This window comes from Argopecten irradians, chromosome 14, assembly GCF_041381155.1.
Source record: "Argopecten irradians isolate NY chromosome 14, Ai_NY, whole genome shotgun sequence".
In the NCBI taxonomy this organism is placed as follows: Eukaryota; Metazoa; Mollusca; class Bivalvia; order Pectinida; family Pectinidae; genus Argopecten; species Argopecten irradians.
In genome coordinates, this window is record NC_091147.1 from 18,062,895 (window position 1) to 18,088,676 (window position 25,782).

General features: G+C 32.2%; 1 protein-coding gene across 1 annotated transcript in view; it reads left to right on the forward strand.

Annotated features, from left to right (window-relative positions):
• The window catches only part of LOC138307073 (short stature homeobox protein 2-like), a 29,214-nt gene extending 9,860 nt beyond the window's left edge, over positions 1-19,354 (forward strand). Inside the window, exons 2-4 of the mRNA XM_069247703.1 lie at positions 2,224-2,444; positions 12,954-13,011; positions 18,772-19,354. Of these exons, the coding sequence (XP_069103804.1) occupies positions 2,224-2,444; positions 12,954-13,011; positions 18,772-19,106 (614 nt within the window). The 3' untranslated portion in view covers positions 19,107-19,354. The remainder of the gene's footprint in view (positions 1-2,223; positions 2,445-12,953; positions 13,012-18,771) is intronic.
• Positions 19,355-25,782: the final 6,428 nt, after the last annotated feature.

The window sequence follows — 25,782 nt, forward strand, 5'->3', positions numbered from 1 at the left end:
GACGCAGTAAGCCATCGTGTCGGTATATATATATATCGAGTTGATGCCGATAAGAATTAAGAAACACACTATTATGTGTGTTCTCACGTAAATCCGGGCACCCATCTTTCTGATTAGCCGGCTGTACTAGACTCTAGCCGTCAGGCCCTACTCTGTAATATTAATTAGCCCGGGCTATCATTATAGAGTAAGGCTCATCACGAGGCGAGAGTTTTCCGTCAAATCAATTGCTGATCATAGGCTTTTGTATGGGTTCGGATCATGGTTCGACTAGCCTTTAAGACTCAAATCACAAGGAATGTAGTAAAAGGAGTCGAAATTGATAACCAGCTTGGAGAAATAATATTAATTGATGTGAATACTTTTTTAATTCTATCACTTTATCTGTCGATGGCTAAATGTGAGATTGAATTTATCTTTGTGTGGATGGCATTTGATTGGGTGATTTCCTGCCTCAGTTCCTGTGCGATGCAGTCTATGTCAGCTCGGGTTCTTTACATATAGCGGGTAATTGCTACAAAATTGTCCTTATTTGATGTCATTACCGTTAATTACGGTAGAATTACTACTTTGGCTGTAGAGCTGTTCTTTGGTATTAAAGAAGCACATTTATGAAACTACTACCACTTAAACCATTTGATATGGTATTATGTGAAGGATATTTTCTTCTAGTCTGCCCGACTTAGATCTTCTATCATCATCGTCTCTCCAAACCCAATAACCCATACAGAACATCATTAGTTATCACCACTAGGCTGTGATCAATAGTCTATCTAGTAACAGAGATATAACATTAATGTATATACGACTGATAGCACTGTCTCATTCATCTAACGATTATTAATATTATATCATTTACTTTTCGAGAAATCAAGGAAGAATTCTGCATTAATGAAAGCAATGTTATAGTATGTGGTTAGTAAATAAGATATACTTTAAGATTGTTTTCCTAATTAACATTCAAAATATCATTCAGAAATCACATCCATCAAAATATTAATATGCCATGTGGTATAACAAAAAAAGTCATTTTAGCTTCAGTCATAATGTGAACGTTGTTCTTACTGACTCATTGAGATAATTGTGATAATGCGTACAGTTAATAACGTCGAATCTAGACCTACCTTAGTCATAGTTAAAACTCTGGCATGTTGGTTGATGGTGACTCGTGGTATTTACCGGTATATTTCTTTTTTTTTAAATAGGTTATTAACTTTTTCTTTAACATAGTCATTACTTAGTCTATAGTGATCATTACACAAAACCACCATATAGCGAACACAAATTCATGTGATGTTTGAACGCTGAGAATGTAAGTTAAAAAAATAAATAAAAAATTATATTTTTTCTTTCAAATAATTTGCAGATGACTCCTATATACCGATCATCGTCCAACAATTTGATGGACATATGTTCTGTTAGAACACCGACATTGTAGTTACTGCTATTGATAACCTCTGGACATTAACAGAGCCGATCTTATAATGGGAAAAGGGGATGTGTAATTAGTTTCATCTCACCACGAATGTATTTAACTTGGATAGTTATCTTTAAGAGGTGTAGTTTCTTAAAACCGCATCAATAATGAGGTTAGTATTGTTCAATGCTTCCTCACAGCCCCCCTGGTTTGGTTGTCACGACTCTATTTACATTTACTACTACAGGATGTGACGTGGTATACGGATCTGGTAAAAGTGCGATAACTATTCCAACAGCTGTCGATTTCATGACCCTGTGTCGTTAAAACAAGAAAAATATATACAGAAATACATTTGCCCAAATAAACCTAAAACGAACCTAATATTTGTGTTTGAGTTTATAGTGGGGCTAGGCTGTGTGTTTGATATGATTTTGATGTTTAACACACGAGATTGTGAAAGTCTATTTCGAGTAATGCAAATATTTTGAGTACCAAGGAAGTCATTTTACCTATATAAAGGTGTATGCTATATCCAGCTTACGACATCACTGCACAGGTGCCCAACATGATCCTTTAAGGTCTAGATATATATGTAATCATCTCCCGATGAATTGCATGTCTTAAATTATCAATTGTATATTTTTTTCTAAATTTCAAATTCAATTTCTGCTTTCAACAAGTTTTTTTTCTGTTTTTTTCTTTTTCTTTTTATTTCTCTTTCTTTTCTTTTTTTCTTTTTTTTTCTTTTTTTTTATTTTTTTTTTAAATTTTTTTTTATCTTTTATTGTTTTGTTTGTAACAAGTAAAGCTTTATGTGATTTTTGTTGTTACAGAGACTATAGGGGATAAGACGGAGATCAGTGAGGATGGCCAACCGAAGCTGAAGCAGCGACGTAGTAGGACCAACTTCACCCTGGAACAACTGAACGAACTGGAGAGACTGTTTGACGAAACTCATTACCCAGACGCCTTTATGAGAGAAGAATTAAGTCAACGACTAGGTCTGTCTGAGGCAAGAGTACAGGTAATCTGACGGTTTTTTTGGCGTTTGTAAATGCTAAATGAACATCTCTTCAATACCACTGTAAACAACCTTTTTTCGCGAGTGCTTTCCTTTCGCGAATTGTGTGACGAATGAATAATTCTATTGCTAGGAGTTCCTATTGAAGATTTATCGGTAATATTAGTCTTTGTGAACTTGTTTTTAAATAGTCGAGAACATAAGCATCCGCGAATGAGAGTTGGTTCACAGTAATGTATACGTACAGACAGTCTGGTTTTCATCTCCCATCAGTAATTGGGCCATTCTAAAACCAGGATATCGTTATTACTAGTTGTTTTGTAAATGCAACATAATATCCTGATCGAAATGGAAATCAAAATTGTATGTTTAGCCTTATTTTTGATGAACCAATGGATAATATTTGAAGGTAATTTCAATTATATTAACTAATCATCATAAATGTGTTGACAAAATGTCCCCTATAAACCAGCGGATTATTTTGTGTAAAAGAACATATTTTATCTTGGCTGTTATAACCACTGGTGTAGTCACCAGGTATTTTGTTCCTTAGGGTTACATATCTTTATAGACCGGTATACCTTACCGACTCCAGCTATCGATTCAATAATAATTGTAACAAATACACATATTCGACCAAGTCTAATTAAAGTGATTTAAATGTGACATAAATATATACATGTATACATTATAGCGTACATTTATTCTTGTATAAAAAAAGAAGACACATAAAAAGAAGACACTTTGGCACCGGAAAATGAAATTGATTTTCTTCAGAACAGACTTAATTAAGTCGTTCAGTATCTAGAATAATAATTACAGAGGCAACATTCTGATATGTGAATACTTTGTATCGACGAGTATAAGATAGATTAGCTGTGTACATATTTATAAACTGATTTGTTTCCCTCGCCCACCGGTCACGTTCATTGGCAGATGGTCATCACCAAAGCGATAGCCGATAATTTCTCTTCCACAGTAGATGGCGCCTCTGAGGTGCGTTCAGGGGTGCACTGGAGCGTTTGTGTGAGGTTGACTATCCGTACACTAGGGCACGGCCTTGTCAACCCCTCGCCATTGTCGACTGTCACTCATTCTAATGGATTCTTTAAGATTAATTTAGGAGTAAAATAAGTGAACGAGCAGGTCGGATTTCTTGTCATTGGCAATAAGAAGAACATATCAAAATGAAGAGAAATTCAATAATTTTGGAGCAATGTTTGCATTTGAATTATCAAACACGTGACCCGCACGCGTCACGAGGCTGGCAACAATCTGCGCAAAAACGGGCCTAACGACAGAGTTCCCGATCCAAGCTCCTTCGGGACCCAGACTAATTGGATAACAGCGTCTCAACTATTCTTGAATTATATACTGGCCACGATGCTTATATAATTGGCACTTTGAGGGCACATTAAAACCCGAATTTAATTTGATTAATTTGGTAGCTATTTGACGGTTGTTAGTTAATATTAGTCGCTGATATTGAGAAGGAAGGTGGATGGATGAGCTACGGTCCCCAGACGCATCAGCCCTCCATGTCAAGGCCCTCACTGTCCAAGCCCCCAGACATCTATCAGCTCATGGTGCTATATACTGACGTGATTATTCCATATGACACGGTTAGGTCAGTACGACAGACTACGCATGGGCAATAAGCCATAACAGAACCTTGTTCAGAGACTTAAATTGCTAAAGGTGTTAAGTAAATCGAAATGCCAGAGGTGAACAAATTACAAATGAGTTAGCAATCCAGGCTGTATTGTACATAAATAAAATCTTTGGAACAGTTTTATCGGTCCATTGTCTCTTGAATAAGTATCTAGTATGGAACTTACCACATAAATGTATAAATATAATTACCTTGGGTAAGTCAATATTCCCAGGATCGTATGTCATGGATGTATTAGTCTGGGCTTTACATCTTCAAAAAGATAGATACATCCCTCGACACAATGTTTGTCATTTTAAAGTGAAATCTCAGATATTTGTTTTTCTTATATCGCCAAAAGTATTGATTTTAACTTCATTTTATTTCACAAAAAGACGTTAATAAATAAAATGGAAGAACAAGAATTCAGAAAAATTCCAGAACGAATGCAAACAATCTCATTCAAAAATACAGACAGCAAAGTTATCATATTAAAGTGTAAATAATTAAAACCTATGTGATGTAGGTACAAATTTGCCATTTACTATACGTGTAGTTTGATAGAGTTGAAAACAATTTATTTCTACATAGGAACTTCAGTAAAAAGAACAAAGCCCTTTATTGATTTTGAATATTTCATAATTCATCTTTTTATTTCTGTTGCAGAACAAATTGAAAAAGAATACTCTTAACTAACGATTCCTTTCGACGTTGACCTAATCCAAGCCAAAATATGCCTTGTTAATGAACACTGAAAGTTATTATTTCGTTAGAAATACAACATGTTATGTAATTAAACGTATTAAGCCCAAATTTCAATCCATCTAAATCACCACTCCCATAATAAGAGAGGTCACTAGTCTTTCTACCCAACAACAGTAGTTATAGTTCTAACCAAGATAACATCAAAAGGTAAAGTTTTAACCAAGATATTATCAGTAGATATAGTTCTAACCAAGATAACATCAATAATTATAGTTCTAACCACGATAACATCAATTATTATAGTTCTAACAAAGATAACATCAATATTCATAGTTCTAATCAAGATAACATCAATAATTATAGTTCTAACCAAGATAACATCAATATTCATAGTCTCTAACCAAGATAACATAATTATTATAGTTCTAACCAAGATAACATCAATAGTTATAGTTCTAACCAAGATAACATCAATAGTTATAGTTCTAACCAAGATAACATCAATAGTTATAGTTCTAACCAAGATAACATCAATTATTATAGTTCTAACCAAGATAACATCAATAGTTATAGTTCTAACCAAGATAACATCAATAGTTATAGTTACAAGATAACATTATAGTTCTAACCAAGATAATCATAATAGTTCTAACAAGATACATAGTTTCTAACCAAGATAAACATCAATATTATAGTTCTAACCAAGATAACATCAATAATATAGTTCTAACCAAGATAACATCAATATTATAGTTCTAACCAAGATAACATCATATATAGTCTAACAATAATAGTATAGTTCTAACCAAGATAACATCATATTATAGTTCTAACCAAGATACATATAGTTATAGTTCAACCAAGATAACATCAATAGTTATAGTTCTAACCAAGATAACATCAATAGTTATAGTTCTAACCAAGATAACATCAATAGTTATAGTTCTAACCAAGATAACATCAATAATTATAGTTCTAACCAAGATAACATCAATTATTATAGTTCTAACCAAGATAACATCAGTAGTTATACTTCTAACATCAAGATAACATAACATCAATATTATAGTTCTAACCAAGATAACATCAATTATTATAGTTCTAACCAAGATAACATCAATAGTTATAGTTCTAACCAAGATAACATCAATAGTTATAGTTCTAACCAAGATAACATCAATAGTTATAGTTCTAACCAAGATAACATCAATAGTTATAGTTCTAACCAAGATAACATCAATAGTTATAGTTCTAACCAAGATAACATCAATATATAGTTCTAACATCATAGTATAGTTCTAACCAAGATAACATCAATAGTTATAGTTCTAACAAGATAACATCAATAGTTACAATAACATCATATATAGTTCTAACCAAGATAACATCAATATTTATAGTTCTAACCAAGATAACATCAATAGTTATAGTTCTAACCAAGATAACATCAATAATTATAGTTCTAACCAAGATAACATCAATAGTTATAGTTCTAACCAAGATAACATCAATTATTATAGTTCTAACCAAGATAACATCAATAGTTATAGTTCTAACCAAGATAACATCAATAGTTATAGTTCTAACCAAGATAACATCAATAGTTATAGTTCTAACCAAGATAACATCAATAGTTATAGTTCTAACCAAGATAACATCAATAGTTATAGTTCTAACCAAGATAACATCAATTATTATAGTTCTAACCAAGATAACATCAAATATAGTTTACATAAATATAGTCTAGATCATAGTATAACCAAGATAACATCATTTATAGTTCTAACCAAGTAACACATATATAGTTCTAAAGATCTATATTCTAACCAAGATAACATCAATAGTTATAGTTCTAACCAAGATAACATCTAGTTCTAACCAAGATAACATCTAGTCTCAACATCAATAGTTATAGTTTACCAAGATAACATCAATAGTTATAGTTCTAACAAGATAACAATGTTATATTCTAACCAAGATAACATCAATAGTTATAGTTCACAAGATAACATCATATTTAGTTCTAACCAAGATAACATCATAGTATAGTTCTACAAGATAACATCAATAGTTATAGTTTCTAACCAAGATAACATACATAGTTAGTTCTAACCAAGATAACATCAATTATAGTTCTAACCAAGATAACATCAATAGTTATAGTTCTAACCAAGATAACATTATTATAGTTCTAACCAAGATAACATCATAGTTCTAACCAAGATAACATCAATAGTTATAGTTTACCAAGATAACATCAATAGTTATAGTTCTAACCAAGATAACATCAGTAGATATAGTTCTAACCAAGATAACATCAATTATTATAGTTCTAACCAAGATAACATCAATTATTATAGTTCTAACCAAGATAACATCAATAGTTATAGTTCTTACCAAGATAACATCAATAGTTATAGTTCTAACCAAGATAACATCAATAGTATAGTTATTAACAAATTAAGTAATCACAATATTATAGTTCTAACCAAGATAACATCAGTAGTTATAGTTCTAACCAAGATAACATCAATAGTTATAGTTCTAACCAAGATAACATCAATAGTTATAGTTCTAACCAAGATAACATCAATAGTTATAGTTCTAACCAAGATAACATCAATAGTTATAGTTCTAACCAAGATAACATCATATTATAGTTACATATTTAGTTCTAACAATAACAAAATAATTCTAACCAAGATAACATCATAGTATAGTTCTAACAATAACATCAATTATTATAGTTCTAACCAAGATAACATCAATAGTTATAGTTCTAACCAAGATAACATCAATAGTTATAGTTCTAACCAAGATAACATCAATAGTTATAGTTCTAACCAAGATAACATCAATAGTTATAGTTCTAACCAAGATAACATCAATAGTTGTCCCAATTATACAAACCATATTTCAAGTACTTTAGCATATATAGGTTGCTGCATAGTTGCAGTAACGTTTCGGCATTATTTTAAATGTAGCGGCTTGGTTACTGCAAAAATGGAATGTGAGTAGTAATACTTCTAAGTATAACTGCTGTCCTCTTATTCAAAACAAAATAATAAAACATCATTTGTATATATAATAAGGATGAGCTACACATGCGTTCTCATAAATGGGGATCTGAGATGTCGAAGAAGAACTACCGCAATCACTAAAGCGGATTTCTTTTAATTAATCTAATTGTCTTCCCTATGGTATCGCACGATGGGGACATGACCACGTTGTCCAGTTAATTTCTAATACAGCGTCTACATATATTTGATTGCTCCTGAACAAAGGTTTGTGATACACCGACCATATTGTGAGATAGCCTCGCTTTGGCAACGAGTAAAAGCTTTGCTGAAATCCGACATCAGCCATTTCAACGTGTGAACAACAAGCAGCTTCACAGCGAAAGGCTATAAAGAAAGCGCAATAATTACACAGAGGGGAGGTTTATTAGATTAAAGGTAATTGAGGAAATTTATCTTTCCGAGACACCATCAGCCGATCAACTTCTCAGAATAGTTCGTCAACTAACGATTTCTTGGAGTTTTCAGCGAGTGGAATTAAAATCAAATTATCTGCCTAGTCTAGCAGTGTTTAAGATAATGTACAGTGAAACTGTGAGCGAGGGAACATGCAGATCGTAAGACTTCGTCCACGATCAATTGCACCGTCGCATCTTGTTATATCTGTATATTTTACTGATTTAATCATCACCCACAGGTGGAGGGCGTTACAGAATTTAAAAGAAATTAGAATCCCGAAATTGCTTATATAACAATCATTTTATCTAGTCTAGAGACATATATTTGGCAATATCCACTAAACGTGTAATGGTTTTATGTGGCTCGTTTCGATTTTATGTCCCGATCCGTAATTTGTCATTAGCCAGATCGTCAAGGTGGTGAGAACGCTTAATTGGTTACTTAAGCTTCATAGATTGAAACTTTATGTGCACTGCCTGGTTAATTTAGGCTGTTCCCTGTCTGTGCCAATGGGGTGACGGTTATTAGAAAGTAGAAGATGTTTTTGATATCTTTTTGATCGTCATTAACTAGGACTAATTGTCGTTTGAATAGAATCCAATGACACGGGTGGTGACACAATGGTAGTAGGAATACTGCTTGTTCGGATGCCGGTTAGATCTCTTGTTTCAATTATATACCATTATCACTTATATCTACCCATAGAACGCTGAAACAGTTTCATGTAATGTGTGAGCGACCATAAAATGTTTTAGTGAAATACTCTAACGCAACACTAAAACAAAGAAATATATGAGGGTACATGGAAAACAAAGCTTAATGAAATCATACAACATTCTCATTACGTGTATAGTTTTGTTTCTTTTATGCCGTGGTGACTGCGAAAGTGAATAATACATAAATAATTGGAACAGAAATCAAATCCAACGTTAGAATTCTCGCTACAATTTTTTGCTTAAATCAAAACGTTTTTAAAGTTTCTGTCTTTTATATGATATCATGTTTCAATTTCAAACGTTGAATGCTAAAACTGAAGTACAATAAACATACTTATATAAATTATAATATAATTTAGATGATAAAAGACAAGTAACATGGGGAAATATCTAGGTTTTGTCGTCAAAATAATCAATTTCATATAATATTGGAAAATACATGTAATAAGATTGTCTGAGGATGGAATTGATAAAACCATACTGTATCACATACAATGTTGTTGTCGACGGTGCTTGGGTTAAGAGGTGGGGAATGCCAGAGTACCTAGGGAAAAACCATCACCCAACATAAAGTACGTGGTAACTATCCCGAACTCGCGATCCAGATGTGGAGGGTTTGTGATAAGATGTTGGAACATCGTTTTTCAGGAAAATAATTGTTTTCAATAAGGTTAAATTACGTGTATATATGCTAAAATAGATTCATACATAATGTTTATGTAATACATGTTTAAAAGATGGTATCAGAAATATAAGCGCATACAAATATACTGCATGTAAATGGAGACGGATTAATGTAAGTACGTTATACTTGTTTCTGAATCCAACCTTTTATGACGTATGTATATTGTACTGTATCATTATTGAATTGAATAAAATATTGTTTAAACCAAATAATTTCAATATTTACATCTACATGTGTTTTAATAAATCGCAATACTTGGTTAGTGAAACAGGTTCAACATCTACATTTAACATAAAGTTTCAATGTATAATCCCAATGCATCAATTAGATTACAATAAGATAATATTATCACTTAATTATGATAAACATGAAAAATTTAAGTACTTACTGCACTTCAACACTATAAATACCAAACAGAATAATCGATTCGTATATCTTAAATCTTTTTTTCTTTTGTGCCAAACGATATTCTTTTAAATCAAGTTGTTGAAAGTGATAATTTTATGAAGATTTATGAGCGTTAGTATTAATTTCTGATGTGTTATCAGCTCTGAAATGGCTAATAACTAAATATGCGCCGTAAATTGATGTGACGCTATTAATAAATGTACACCAGTATGGATGTTACGATAATTTACAACAGACAAACCTAATTACATGTTAACGATCTCCCACCCCATAAAGAGATTGTAAAATAGGGTCCGAATTCGACGGAGAAAATAGGGTCCGGACGTGACGGAGAATCGCTGTGGTTAAACAAACTAACAGCTACAGTTTTGTTGATAAGGTGTGAAGTTGAGTTAATTATAGAAATCAGATAGGTGAAAATGACTGTTATATCGAATTGTCAAATTACACCAAAACTAGCGGTCCCCGACGATCATTTCTTTACCGGTAAATTGAGCATTATGATCGTCCCTTTGGTTAGGAGCATTTTTCATGAGAATTTCCCAGTCCTTCTGACGATTACGGGTTTGTCATAGTTGTCCCAGGGGAAGATGCTCGCTCACATTACACCAAGAGAGTGTCAGAGACAATTGATATTCCTTTCCTCTTTATTCAATAAGCCTGGTAACATTAAGCCTGGCTCTCGTATGTTACTAATAATCTAGTTTGCAATAAATCCCAGTTCGGCTATTGTTCTCCAATATTAGCGTGTTACACGATGACAATCTACAAATGACATTGATCATTGTCAAATCCTATCGTCACATCCATACTTTTCATGTCCACGCTTACAACCGCAAATCACAGGGAGAGGTCTTCGAGGACCAGTGACGCACCGACTACTAGCAGTTAGAAAAATACATCGGAAATAGTTCACCCGATAATCTGTCCATTTGTCAAGAGTTAAGATTTGTAAAACTCCTTCCTAAAACTATTTAGTAATTTGATTCTCTTTCATACGAATACAAGTTGATAATTTTTACGTGTGAGTGGGGAAGGAAACGGCAAAATTGGCCAAATCCTCTAAACGGCCAAAACTCTTTCCTTTTTGGCCACTAAATCTTATATTCAGTTGTACATACATATAAATCTTTTGTCCTAAATCTGTATTAATAATGTTTCTAGAGACATACATTGGATAAAACAACTACCGGTAATTTATTCCAGTATGTCTATAACCACCTCCGAAAGAGTTACAACGTCATAATATACGTTCTAGAATGCCTCGCACAATGTCCACCTTGTTCAAAATTTGTCTATTTTATTGAATTGCATCAATAAGAGAAATGTAGGCAACCTGTCAACTATATAATTATGTTCCATTTCGCTGTTTCAACAATGTTGATGACTAATTCTAAATAACGTTTGGAATTAAGACGAAGCCGTATTTCCCTCTTTAACGGTTTTGTTAATAAATATTCCCATCCAGATGTATGATTACATATGGATGTGAATTGTGTTGCTGCCATTGCTCAAATGATGCTACGTGCCACTTATGAGCCATAAAACCTAAAGTATTAAACCATTGAACAATAAAATATCATTTCTCTTGCATTTTAGTGATCTCTTGTCGATTCCTTAATTCTAAGATAATACATTTTTTGAAATACAAAACTATTATACGTACTATAAACATGGACCTAGAAGCTGTATACCTTCGAGAAGTCTCCACGGACGTCTTTGTCCAATAGGCAGTATTTTTTCATATGAGAGAAGTAAACTCTGTTCAAAATTCGAAATGATCAGACAAAATACTGAATAACTTTTTTGATGTGTTTTTGTAAACGGTTTCGATAGTCCATATATCGTAATGTTAATATGACTATGTAATTGATCGTTTTATTATATATTAATAGGGTAAAATAAGGCATGTTCATTAAAAAGAATTAAGTACAGTAAAACTAACTTTCTGACTAACGATAACCAACCTCGGATAACTCGAATACACCTTTAACTCGAACTATTGAAATGGTCCACTGCAGTTTGAGTTAAAGGGGTATTCGAGTTATCCGAGGTTGGTCAGAAATATGTAGTGGTCACAATCTTTGACAAACATTGCATTTCAATTACGTTTTAATTTATTGAATTCCAGCATCAACAGATTTACAAGGATAATTTGCAATCATAATGTAAGTGAAATGTATGTTTCTTAAAGGTGTACTTTGCAAAATGCTGAAGAAAATTTGAAGTGTGCATGTATATAATACCTTGAGCCTTAGTCAAGAGATATGGCTCTTGATTGAAATGCACCAATTCATTTATCATATATGATTTTAAAACAATACATCAGCTCTGTAAAGTTGCTAATCAAAATATCATTGAAAGTCACTACTAAAAGAAGACTTATACTTACAATGCCTACAACAGGGAAAAATTAAATGTAATTAAAATTGTGAATTGCAATGACGATGATAATTTTGGTTGATGCCTGTTTATTATGATGTTACCCACACAGGTTAGGCCTGCCCAGACTATTATTGACTTGGTACGTGAGTTTTGTGTATTCGTCTTGCCCACATTTCAATGCTCTTTCTCCGCGACAGACTGTCTGTGTGTTTTCTCCTTCAGTGTGGTACATGCTCAAGACACCAATTCTAAGAAGAAATTGTCATTTTCAGTCACCGTACTTGATCCCTTTGAATTACTTTGATGAAGTTAATGCCGTTATCATAGAAGTTTCTATACACAGAGGGAATTAAGGAAATGGCCAAATTGATCAAGTTATAAGGGTGAAGAGAGGGTATAAATAAATAAATCGCATTAGCTACAAAGCAATACTTGATTGAAGTTGATGAAAGTAATACAAATTTGATTAACATCATATTTTCTCAGGTCTGGTTCCAAAATCGTCGAGCAAAGTGCCGCAAACACGAGAGTCAGATGCAGAAAGGTAAGAGGCTCACCACGGGTGATTTCTTTCTTTAAATAATAGTACTTTATCAAAGCTGTTTTATCCGTGAACTAAGTGTGACATCAACTATTCTTTAATTGAGTTTTTCATTCCCTAATTCACACAAAGTTTGGGACTGGTATAATTTAAGTTCTCATGTAAGCAAAATTTACAGAAAACAAACAACTTCATACTGTTGCTCTAGTATATAAATAACTGATATTACACAACAAGGCGGCTAGTTTATGCAAATGCAAATACATGTAATTACAAACATAATACTTGTGGAAATATTGTCTGAAAATGCATTATGGCACTATCATCAAAATAAGAATATCTGCGTTTGTTGTGCAAGCCGTCATAGAGAGAGTCCAAGCATGCAGTGATCTACAACCTCGTTTCATATTTTATATTATAGATATCAGTTGCCATAAGGAAACTTCATTTACATTTTTTTATCTTAACATACATAGAATTAACAGAAGCAATGTTTTTATATTTAGTAACCTCTGTACTGTAAATAATATTTATAGGTTTTGCTTATGGTTCTCATTTCCCTTTTAAAATTTACCCCATAAAACACTCAGTCGATTAAAACAATTTTAAGGCGGTGTAAATACGAGTATAGGTCACAAAATTAAATAATAAATTATTAATACATAGATTCATCTAACTCCTATGTTACCCTAGAACGAAGAATACACGAATTTTAAAAGTAAATTCTAAGGACATTGATTGCATGAATATAAGCAAATCCTACTGGCCTTTAATTAATAAGATCTCGTTAATTAAACGAATTACAAGTTATGTTTTCATTCTAAAAACAATTGAAAAAAACTTATTTACGGAAAATAAGTGACAACTTTTAAGCCATGATAGTTGTATTCGTTATTAATATAAACAAAGTTATAGCTCTATGTGTAATGTCTACTTTTGTGTCTTATGATATTGATATTGAACTTTACATATTCATAATTACATTTTGTATATTGGACATTTATATTTTAAATTTTGTAGCCCTTCTGTTATCTATCTAAGCAACTCTATAACTTACTAAAATAAAACTGAACACTTACGATTATTATCATCAGTAAGTCATATCTAGAAGAGAAATACAAGAAGTACAGAATCTTTTTGTAGGTAAATATTTTATCATTACGTGGTATATTTCGAAATACTGGTACATATTGTCATAATAATTGTTTGTATAGACTTCGCTATAAACATGAATGTAAATTGTAATTTAGTCTTAAAATGTATTTCAACCAGTATGTCTCTTTCATCATAACTTTTCGGCCTCTTGGCCATCCTCAGGTACATTAAAACACAAGAAAAGCTAGGTGAAATCAAACTTGAACCTTTTCAACATTAACATTACTGTGTCTGTATTTTTCGCTGTCAGTTGATATTTTTCTATATTTTCAAGGTTCAAGATGGATTTCACCTAGTTTTTCTTGCGTTTTTATGTATCTAAAAATCCAATACTGCATGTATTCAATCTCTCACTAGATTTATATTACAAAATATATATCAGAGTTACAGAAATAAATATTATTAAAAAAAAACCTTATTCGCGGAGAACGAGCAGAAGATGTTATTAAACAGACATAAAATGATATGAAGTGATAAAATTTATCATAAAATTGATATCTTAAATGTATTTGACAAATCATAAAATATCATAAGTAGCGATAACAAAAACAAGAAATAATATTATATAAACCATGCGTTATTTGAACTTTCTTCAAATCGAACATTGCTTGACTCTATAAATATATATGTAACACATTTCACCTTATGTAATTTTCTGGACTACAAATTATCCTTTCTTTTGTTTTCTTTGTTATCTCAAGGATATGGAGAAATAAAAGTTATTTATCTATTTATCAAACTTTTCTCTATTCTTCGAGTAATTGTATCATTTATAATGCGTTAAATGTGACTTTTAGTTTGATCACTTTCTCAGTCATTATTGAAATAGTTTATTTGAAACCTCTTAAGTAAATTCATATTACTAGTTTAAAGTTCTCGCCCGTTCGCCCATTTCGCCCCTCTCTATATAACCACAACGATTGTATAGCTTTGTTGAAGCTGTGAAGAGGGCCGCGCTGGTTACTTTTCATCTTCATATTCAGAGTTCAGCCGAGTAGATTAAGGCAAACTGGTTTACAATATCCATTATCTCCTGTTATTGTCGCACCTCCATTAACAAGACCGTCCTAATTCGCCTCATACGGACCGTTTGTTCGAAGCGCGATTGCTTCAATTGATCTAATTGACAGAAGAAAGCTGATACAAATGACATCGATTGCCTCACACGGTGAGAAGACTCTCTTGACATAATGGCGGTGATTAATCAGATTTATTCTGGCAACAACCTTAGCCTCAGATATTACATTAGGCAATAGAAATGTTCAAGCTCAATAATGAGAAGTCAGTGAAAAGCGTTCCAATGACAAGATCTCAAAGTCTAATTCACTCAGGAGCTTGCAGAGGAATCATAATGGCTTCAATGCCACGCGGAGCTTTACCGAGCCATGTTTCTTTGATTGCCTATTTATTTGAAATTCATGACAAAATAATACGATTGAATGAAGTTTAATTTGAGAATAAAGATACATAATGAATTTACGAGGACTAGATAAAACTAATAACGGTATCAATTTCATGTTCTACATTTATGGCAAATATATTCCTGAAATAAAATGATTATTTGATTGCTGTCTGCATTAGTGGAACTAATTTAGAACATTCGCATCAATTCTACTAATTAAACCATTTCGTTTATTTACGCTTCCATATACCAAGGCACCCACAAGGTTTAAGTTAGAGTACAACAGCCCTAGTGTGCAAGTGATTTAAGCAATTTACAACAGATTATTTCGCATCCTCCGCTTCAAAAACGACTTTATCTTATTAAGTTATCAAGTCCCTACTCCACACTTAACCCTAACAAACAAGCCGATCTTACTTGAATTGCTAAATTGTTTTTCACAACAAAGTACACCGAATTCCAAATCATGTTACCGTTCAGACTTTATCAACCTAATCTAATACCACTAATTCCTATCTTATGTATAATCCAATGAAATTAGATTTGATCCAAAAAAAATTACAAATCGTATCCCTGGTTAATCCTGTTAGTTGTTTTGTCGTGTTCAATAAAATATAAGATACTGAATAAATATTACCAAGAATCCCGTTCATATATATGCGCAAGAAAAATAAGACTGTTAATAATTTGTTCTTTTTAATGTTCAGTTTATTTTGCATGTTTTTTTCTCTCCCACTCTGCCTTTGTTGTTTCCATCATTTAATGTCTGTTTTTTCTTGCAACAACTTAAAAAAATAATGGTTGAAAAAGCACGGCTATGAAATATAAATTATTTGATTGATTTAAATTTAACGTTTTATGAGAAACATGTAATTTATTATGTGTTATAGTATTGCTTTAAAGCAAGAAACGATGTGATTATATTTTATCTATGGACAAAAAAATACATTTAAATGTTTCTATGGATAATTTTGCAATTTGTTTTAAATTTTGGATTCATATATTTCTTGCATATAATATGATAATAATATTTTGTGCTTCATTAAAATGATATTTCGTTTCATCTTAATTCAAAATACTGCAACCATTTTTTTTCAAAATGAGATTTCTGATTAGAAGAATTTGTTTCATTTTTCTATTTACCCATTTAAGCATTTGTTTGTGTTATCATTAAACTCACAGGGCTCTTTCAACACTCTAAAATGACATACCTGTGCTATGCGGGCAAAAATAAGATCAATGATAAACATTATTTCATAAGTAAAAAAATTAAAGTGAACATTTTTGTAAATTATATGTACAAGTACAATAATTTGATATCTAATGATACTTTTTATATGAAAATTTAGTTTTTCAATATGTATACATGTATTTGCCATCTGTCAGGACTAACACAAATATTATCCCAAATGGCTAATACGGTCTAATAAACGTTCGTATACAATATACTATCCTGAACTGAATGTGGACCTAATTACGCTGTAGTATTTTTACCTTGTGCCCTATAACAAGTTTTTCGCTGTAAGCCTTTGTAAAATGTCAAACTTGTAAAAATTCAAATATACATTTGTATATTCAAAAACAGTACTAAATCACAAATGGGTGTCTATATGTTTGTCGTTATTTGTTGTAAAAAAAAACTTTGATAGGCATCCACTGTTGTCATAATTAAGTTACGAAAATACAAAAAATGTATTCCTGCTATTTTGTCTAGTCACACATATTAATTCAATTTAACAGAAATCAAGGAATAGAACATATATTTATGTTTCAATGTATTATAAAAAAGCCTACTGATATTCGTTCGACGGTAATTGGGTGCATCAGCTGCTTCACAGTGCGGTCCAGCCCGCCACTCGAGGCGGACCTCTGTATACAATAGGCCACAGCGGGAAGCCTCAGCCATTTTACAACCCAATGTGCCTCCAAATTAGTTCTTCTTCGCACAATTACAATATCGGATGTATGATCAAAAGTCAAATTGACTTCATCAAGTATTTTATTGGAAAAGTGGCAAGCAAACATCTCGAGGCGAGCAAATAGTATTGACAATTTAGCCCAAAACTAGAATTTTCAATAGCCTACCAGTAGCGTATTAATCAAAACAAATATTTGGTCACAACTCTAGATCAGGATGGGTTCCTAACCCTCAGATTTCTCTTTTTCAAAAAAGCTGACCTTTTGTGTTGGGCTGATGAGAAGTGTCTCTCTAGCGCGTCCTCACAGACGCCTACCCTGTTAACATATTCGTACGCTGAACCTAATGAAATAGGTTCGCGGACAAATTAGCTAATATAAAGAACCTTAGCCGGAGTGATTAACGTTGCGACTATCATTAGGCCTGTATTTATAGGCGACTGTAGTTAGATTCCGCGATATTTCTTGTCAGAATGTTGCATATTGAATACAAACAATTCCTAGTAACTCCAATTATGATTGGAAACGGTTTGTCAGCGAATGATGAATTACAAATCATTGCCGGAATATGATAAAGTGTAATTGGTGACCCGCCATTGTTAGGGCTTGCTAACATCTGAAGACACATTTACATTGGAGAAGGAAACATGTAGCCAATTTGTATATCTTATGATTTGTAAACATGTAAAGTGTTAGTGATTGATGGACTTAAGTATAATACATCTGTACACCATTTGTTCCACAACTAGTCAATGATGATACTACATAAGATGAGATTTTTTACATAGTTATACCCTTTAGTACCGCATTATTCTATGACGTCAAAGTTTCAAATTAAAAATTCAAAAATATTCCACTATTAATAAAATTGATATTGATGCAATTTTCATCAGATAATTCATCAAACATATGTGGTGTAAAAAAAGAAGAAAAATATGCTAAAAGTAGCACGTGATTTTGGATTGTCTGCGATTGTTCCTAATATTATTCAATTAATTTATGACATTATCTATATGATATTTAAATGATGAAATAAATTAAGTTTGAACAAAGTAGTGAAATAATTTTCCTTAACAAGTTTATAGCTGTTTGATTTCGATAGGGCATGGCATACTGCAAAAAAGACCAACCACGTTTATATTTCTCAGCGACTTCAAGCTTCTCAAACAGTAAGACCTTATGTGGGCGTCGATCCTGACCAAATATTTATATTTCGTATTTGTTTTCATTTAATTATTAGAAATGTTTACATTGTTGCTTTTATGATATAATAATTATCTATGTTACAGCTGGAATCATGCTTCAGTCACAAGGTACTCCACTAGACGCCTGTAGGATGGCCCCATTCGTCAACATGACCCAGGTCCCGACTCGGGAACCCGTCGATCGTCTCCATTTCGCACCGTTTCTACCTTACTACCAACTTCATGCGGCGTCGGCGGCTGCAGCGTCGGCGGCGACCCCACATCAGCCGATTCACCCGTTGCTCTTGTACCATCATCATTATGCCGCCGCGCTCAATTACGCCACCCTTCACGACAGTAGCTTCAAATCCTCTAAAAACTCAAGCATTGCTGATCTTCGACTCAAGGCTAGGCAACACCTAGCGTCTCTTGGTATATGAGTTGCAAAGAAAAAGTATTGTGATTTTGTCCTGACAGGAAATGGCGATGTAGATCAGAGTGTTGTTCTGAATACGTGGACGTGGAGCAACATGCAACCGATAAGACAATGGTAGCCATGTTATACTGTCTCATCCAAATTTGTCAGGTAGAACAATTAGAATTAATTTACCTCATAGAAAGGGTACAGACTAGAAATGTGAATTTAAACTTTAAAACAAATATCTATCTATATATAGGACTGTTTTATTCGCCGTGATTTTGTGTGCTATGTTAAAAGACAAAAATGTATGTGCGTGTAGCCCTCATCTCTACACAGTGCAGTTAATTATCACAGCATAATGTTTTCTGGTGTAAAATGGGTGATTAATTCATACCTAATTAGCGTGTAATTACTAACCTTGATATGTCAGGTAGCATTGTGGGTCGTTAATTACGAAGACCATGCCATATTATCCTTAATCAACATTTACTGAATGGGTGTAATTATTATCTTACTGTAATTACTTCATCTAATTAATCATTAATATCAAGATTAGTAATATATACGAGTCATATTTGTGCATCATTTCTTATTTCTACTATGATTATTCATTATAAATCATCATACTTCATTGTACAATGTAATTAGGAACCAAGTGCTAAGAATGGTATGTATTATACTGTCAACTGCCAATGCTGTATGGTTTATGACATACGTCTTGAAACCTGAATTGACGATACCAATCAATAATTGAAATACCAATTAGAAAACGAGCCTTTACGCTATAGATTTAACTACAGATGCTAAACAATATAACAACTATGTAAGTATATATTAAAACATTAAGCCTATTTTATTGATCATTCACATCAAGTATGATTAGTTGTGTGTAATACGTCACTCATCATTAACTTAAGTATTGAATATTTAATAATTGTTCTTGAGTAAATAATTCACAGTAAACACCTAAAAGAAAAATGCTCAAATGATATAAACGTATCGTTATGGGTATTGACTTGACCTTGCGTCTTACATCAATTATCATATGCAAATATATGTAATTGATTTCAACCGTCATTAATTATTCATTTTGCCATTAGAATTTTATCTTTGAAAAAGAAGGGCTTATAAGTTTAAGTAATGTCATATTGGTATAATAAGTAAATATTTCGAAGTTATAGGTCATGACTTAAGCAAAATAAGTACTGCATTACCATTTCATTATTTCAAATGTCATTTACACATTATATGATTGTGATCCTACCATTTAAATTACTAGATGGCATTACTCTAATTTGTTTTTTTAATTGAACGACAGTTGAAGCTTATGTTCTCGAATTCCAGTAATTAAAATAATCATATTTTTTGCAATGTTTTCCTAATCATTGCTGAAATATCACAGAAATATTCGAACTCTGATAACTCGAAGTTTTTTCAATGTCCCTAATATTTCGAGATAAAGAGGTTCAATAGAAAGACGTGCATTTTATTATAAGTGTGTACAAGCATAAAACTAAATTATCTTTTATTATAAAGACAACTCATTACATTTTGCTTACTTCTTGCTCACTATCTGTTAGTATTCCGAGGAATTGATTGGTTTATTAACATATGAATGCTTTATTTCTATATTTAAATGCTAAAACGACGAGACAAGGCGCTAAAACAGACATGTCAAGAGAGTATTACAATATGTAGCATGTAATCAAACATTACATCAACATAATTCAATGTTTGATGTAATAAATATGTAAAAGGCATATGTCAAACATAAACAAAGTACATATGTATAAATCGATAGAACAAAAGACACTTCATGTTTATTATTCTGTAATCGACAATATATTCTTTAGAACTGCTGTTCATTATGAACATACTGTATAACATTGAATGTTCATGCAGATTGGGAAGTTTCCTTTCGTAGCTTTCAAGTAACTTCATAGAGGGAGATATTTCGTGGTTAGGCGATGGAACAATGATCACACTATTATATATAAACACGTTCGTTGTTTTACATTGGTGTTAATAGTCCCAAACTAGCATGAAAATGACGAAAATCTAAATGTAACGAAATGTCATGTTTTACATTAAAAAGGGATAACTTAAAACATAAATCTATAAAACGATAACCAATTCATATAAATGAAAGGAGGCAAGTAAAAGAAGGAATTGACAAGGAATGGAAAATTGTCACAGGGTAAATATACACTACACACTGTATGTGTCTCTTGTTGTAATAGATAAACTTATGACTAAATCAAAATTGTTATTATTTTAATTGTTTTGTAAATTTAAAACATTACAATATCGTGGTATATAGTTAGATGGATTAGCTTTGCTTACTATAGCATTTGAAGAACATTATCACGATATATTTCATTCAATTGTAATATTCAATTTATATTCAATATACTAGACTTGTAAATAGTTTAATAATATATGTTCACAAATTAAACTGATGAACTGTAAATAAATAATTCCATGAATTGTACGAGTGTTTTTCATTATTATTCAATTTCATATCAATAATAAATATATGATCTTAAATGAGACGACCTTCATCAATTCTCATCTGAAATAAACACAAATTACACAAAGACACATACGCGTTATCATATAACCACAAATACCTTCATTTCAAATTAAAAAAAAAAACATTGGAGGCAGCCATTGTTTCTTTTATGACGTCATAATGGATTTCTTGCTCGGTTCATACAATGACAATCGCTCCAGGTTATATTACACTAGTGACATATGCATAAATATTACATTGGATATCATGTAAATTATGCGATAACACCATATATGAAATTACTGTGGTGGTATCATTCACCATAAGACAGAGAGGAAAACTGGAAAGAAATGGAAATGAAACATTCCTTATTATTTGAGGCTTACACATTTACAATTGCACCTTATCAGAATAATAAATTACAAACAACAGATCAAGTCTTATTCAAAATTAGGTTTTCATGTATTTACGATTGTATTGGTAAATGGATTTATGTTTCATAGATACACATACTGTAACTGAAATCTCATACATCATGCCAAGCAATCGGGATATCGAAATAACAATGATACAGATTAACTTTATTCAAATTATCAAATGTTAAAGAATAAAAAAAGTCTGGCTTTTCACCATTCAAATAATAATGTTACAAACATTTTTTTTGATGTTTTGCTAAATATTTTACTTCTTATGAGGCGTTTCACTGACTAGCCTAACGTTTAAAGTTTTTTTGTGTGTTTTATATATTTAAAATGGCAAATAAATTATAAATAATCTACAAAAACGTTTGCGATAATTTCACCAAACATAATCACAAGGGCAAAGCTAATCGTATTATGTTACACCGATTTTACGAGGAATATTGACAGAAGAGTTAAGTTATTGGATCATGTAGGAGTTCCGGGAGAGTTAGCGTTCTTCGCTCGTCGTCCAATCAAAACTTTTATCAAGCGAAGTTGAACAGAATACCATTTTAATAAGAAGCTGAGAACGAACTTATATAATTTGTGTCAAATTCCGTTCCACATATGACAATAAAAATAAATGCAAATCAAGTATTTCAATTTCGTTCAATTTCAAATTAACATGGTGCATGGTTGCGTAGGTATCGAATACATATAATGTTTTACATAGCAAGAAAATATACTTTGATCGGAGTATATTACACAATATGTGTAGCTTACCTATGATTGATTTCCTTTGCATTATATTTATGAATCCTCAGCATAATATCCTATAATAAAGTTATGTATATACATTTAAGTATGTTCGAAGACACCAGATACGCGAGAATATTCCCCCATACAACCAACACACAATTACATTATGAATTTACGTCAGATGTCTACGATTACGTTGAAGCCCAGGAGGAAATAATATAGACAAATCTTTTTACCAAAGCCCGAAAACAACTATTCAAACATATAAAAAAAACACACAAGTGTCCGTCGTTCTCACAGAAATAACGATTAGTTACATCCTTTGATCCACCTATCAAGTGTGTTGTGTTCGTTATTTACCACTGTACAAACCTTACACAATTAATTTACACCTCTCAAGTGTAATAAGGTAGGTCTAGTCGTCATCACACCTATTCAGTGCAGTGGGTGACACTAAGTAAACTGTATCTTAGAGAAGAGAACAATACTTATCAAACAATAGATGGATAGAAAGCTAAAAAAATACCAATTTTGCTGATGATATTGATGAAATTATTTCAACGAACTACATATATATATATGTGCTATAATATATATGAATTACAAATATTTTTCTGTTGCGTCACCATCGATCTTGTACATCGATACCGTAATGCAATTGTTTATAAAGCACATGTTTACTGATATAACACTATATTTATCAACGTTAGTCGATCTGTTGAAGTTCTAATTTTCCCCGCGTTTTAATAATATACAGGACAGGAAGCCGCAAGTTATCAATAATGCATAGCCAAATTCATCACGAATTGTCTCTCTTCAGTCATAATACAATAAACGGACAATACTGCCATATAAACTGGTATCATTAGACATAACAGGTCTTCACACATACTCGATACATCCAAGTGTGAACGGGATCAGTTTTCAGGCAATGACAAATTAGTTAGATAATAATTAATTTACATACAGTCTGCTATTTCATTTTACATTCCTCAAATAACACGACTGTTCCAGCAGTATCAATCATAACTGTGTGAGAATAATAACCCAAGTGAAGATGACATTTTGTGCAGACAAATAATTTAATTTAGCGGAAAATATGAGAAGAAGGTGGCAATTGAATGAATTTCATCACCACAAAAAGTACACAAATTTAGAAAGATGATGCTGTCCGTTAATATTTTATAGGAACAGTTAGGGCGACGGAATAAATAACGTCACAAACGCAACCAGATAGGAGCAGTATGTTTTCCCTGTCTTAATTCGATTAGCGTATCGGGGGAAATGCACGTCCATTTGTCGCCGGCGCAGGGTACAATATCTGATCCGGTCAGGTCGGGAAGGACTAATTCGCGTGTGAAATCACGTGTCATCCCCATTAGGCTCACTTACGCCCCACCACAATGGTAACCGGTTGTCTCCCCTTAAAGCACGTGACTTCCTGATTGGGTTCAGGAAACATGTCACAAAAAAGCGAAAAGAGTATATTCATTCTCGACTTCACAAGCAATAAAAAGTGCACGGGTCATCTCACTTGTAACCTTTTCATCACCCAATGACAAAGCGGCGTATGTATAAGTAAAGCAAGTCATATCATATAAAAACATATGAAACCAACCATTCAACGTAAAGCGAAACATTTTGCTTAATATGACCAATACTTTGATTTTGTTATTTGTGGATGTCGTATGAAAGATATATATATATATTTTTAATTCCCTATTTTTTATAAATCTCTAATTATGCTTCCAATAACCATTCAAAGTAAAATGAAAAACCATTCTGTAACGATTAACTATGTTATTTTTATTAATTAATTATTAGTCTTATTCGCCTATTTTACTATCACTTTACATATGTATTTACCTATACATACAATATATAGTTAAGTATCCATACAATATTGAAGTTAAAATCTATTCTAATCGATATGTCACTCTCGAACGTGCGTAGTTACATTCATGTAGTTCTGCTGGTCGGATTGCAAATACATGTAGTATGAACATACAATGAATATGGAAAATATCGACAAAAATAGTTAAAAATAATCATTCATGATAGAATTTCGAAGTCTAAAACCAGTCCAAGCACCGCATTACCCTTAATCGAGGGATGTAAGACTGTAACTGTTAATTTTCATTAAGTATTAATTAGCCATCATTCCTGTAATTACAGTGTAGCGGGGCGAGGACATTGATTACCCACGGTCATCTTATCGATGGTGTCGAGCTAATTAGCAATTAAAAGATCAGGTGTCTTAATCATCCACAATTGGCTGAAAATGTATGTTTCTTGCTTAGTTAGTGTAGCTCTGGTTAGTCCCAGTGTAAGTTAAATATACACAACATCCAGGATCATTTCTACAATTCATACACGTTCCCATACATATAACAATGCTCTGCAACTAAGAAGTTGAATTTAGTCGCCTCCTCTCATCAACATGTTAAACCTTTAAAAACACGGGAGTCATGGAAAACATATCTCCAATATGCTAGTTAATTTGACATTTTCGAAATGATAGAAATAGTGATTTGAGAATTCTTTCTATTTCTGTAAGATTGGATTACATATATCACAATTGTACACAATGACATCAAGAGTTTTGGGACAAAAAAAAGATTATGTAGGAATTATTTGTTACTGTGTTTTTCTTTTTTGTTTCTAGTTATCTTTATTTGAATATGTGATTATAATTGGACCAACTTAATATATTCAACTAACAGAACAAACCTTGAGGAATATTCATGGGAACACTTATGACAACACCAAAAGTAATGATTTAAGCTGTACTGATTTGTCTCCATAACAATTTCGTTTTTACAAATATGCATGAAGATGTTATCTTCTGTTAGATGTTATATCTTACCCATGTGCATCGTAAGTTAAAAGATCAGTGGTAAGCAGAAAAGAGTATTCGAGTTCAGTTGTATTGAATATATAACAAAATGCTTTACATGGACAAAGTTACATTATGTCGAGTTGATGATACTTAAGTGTGTTTAAAATTTGTTCATCGTCTCTTT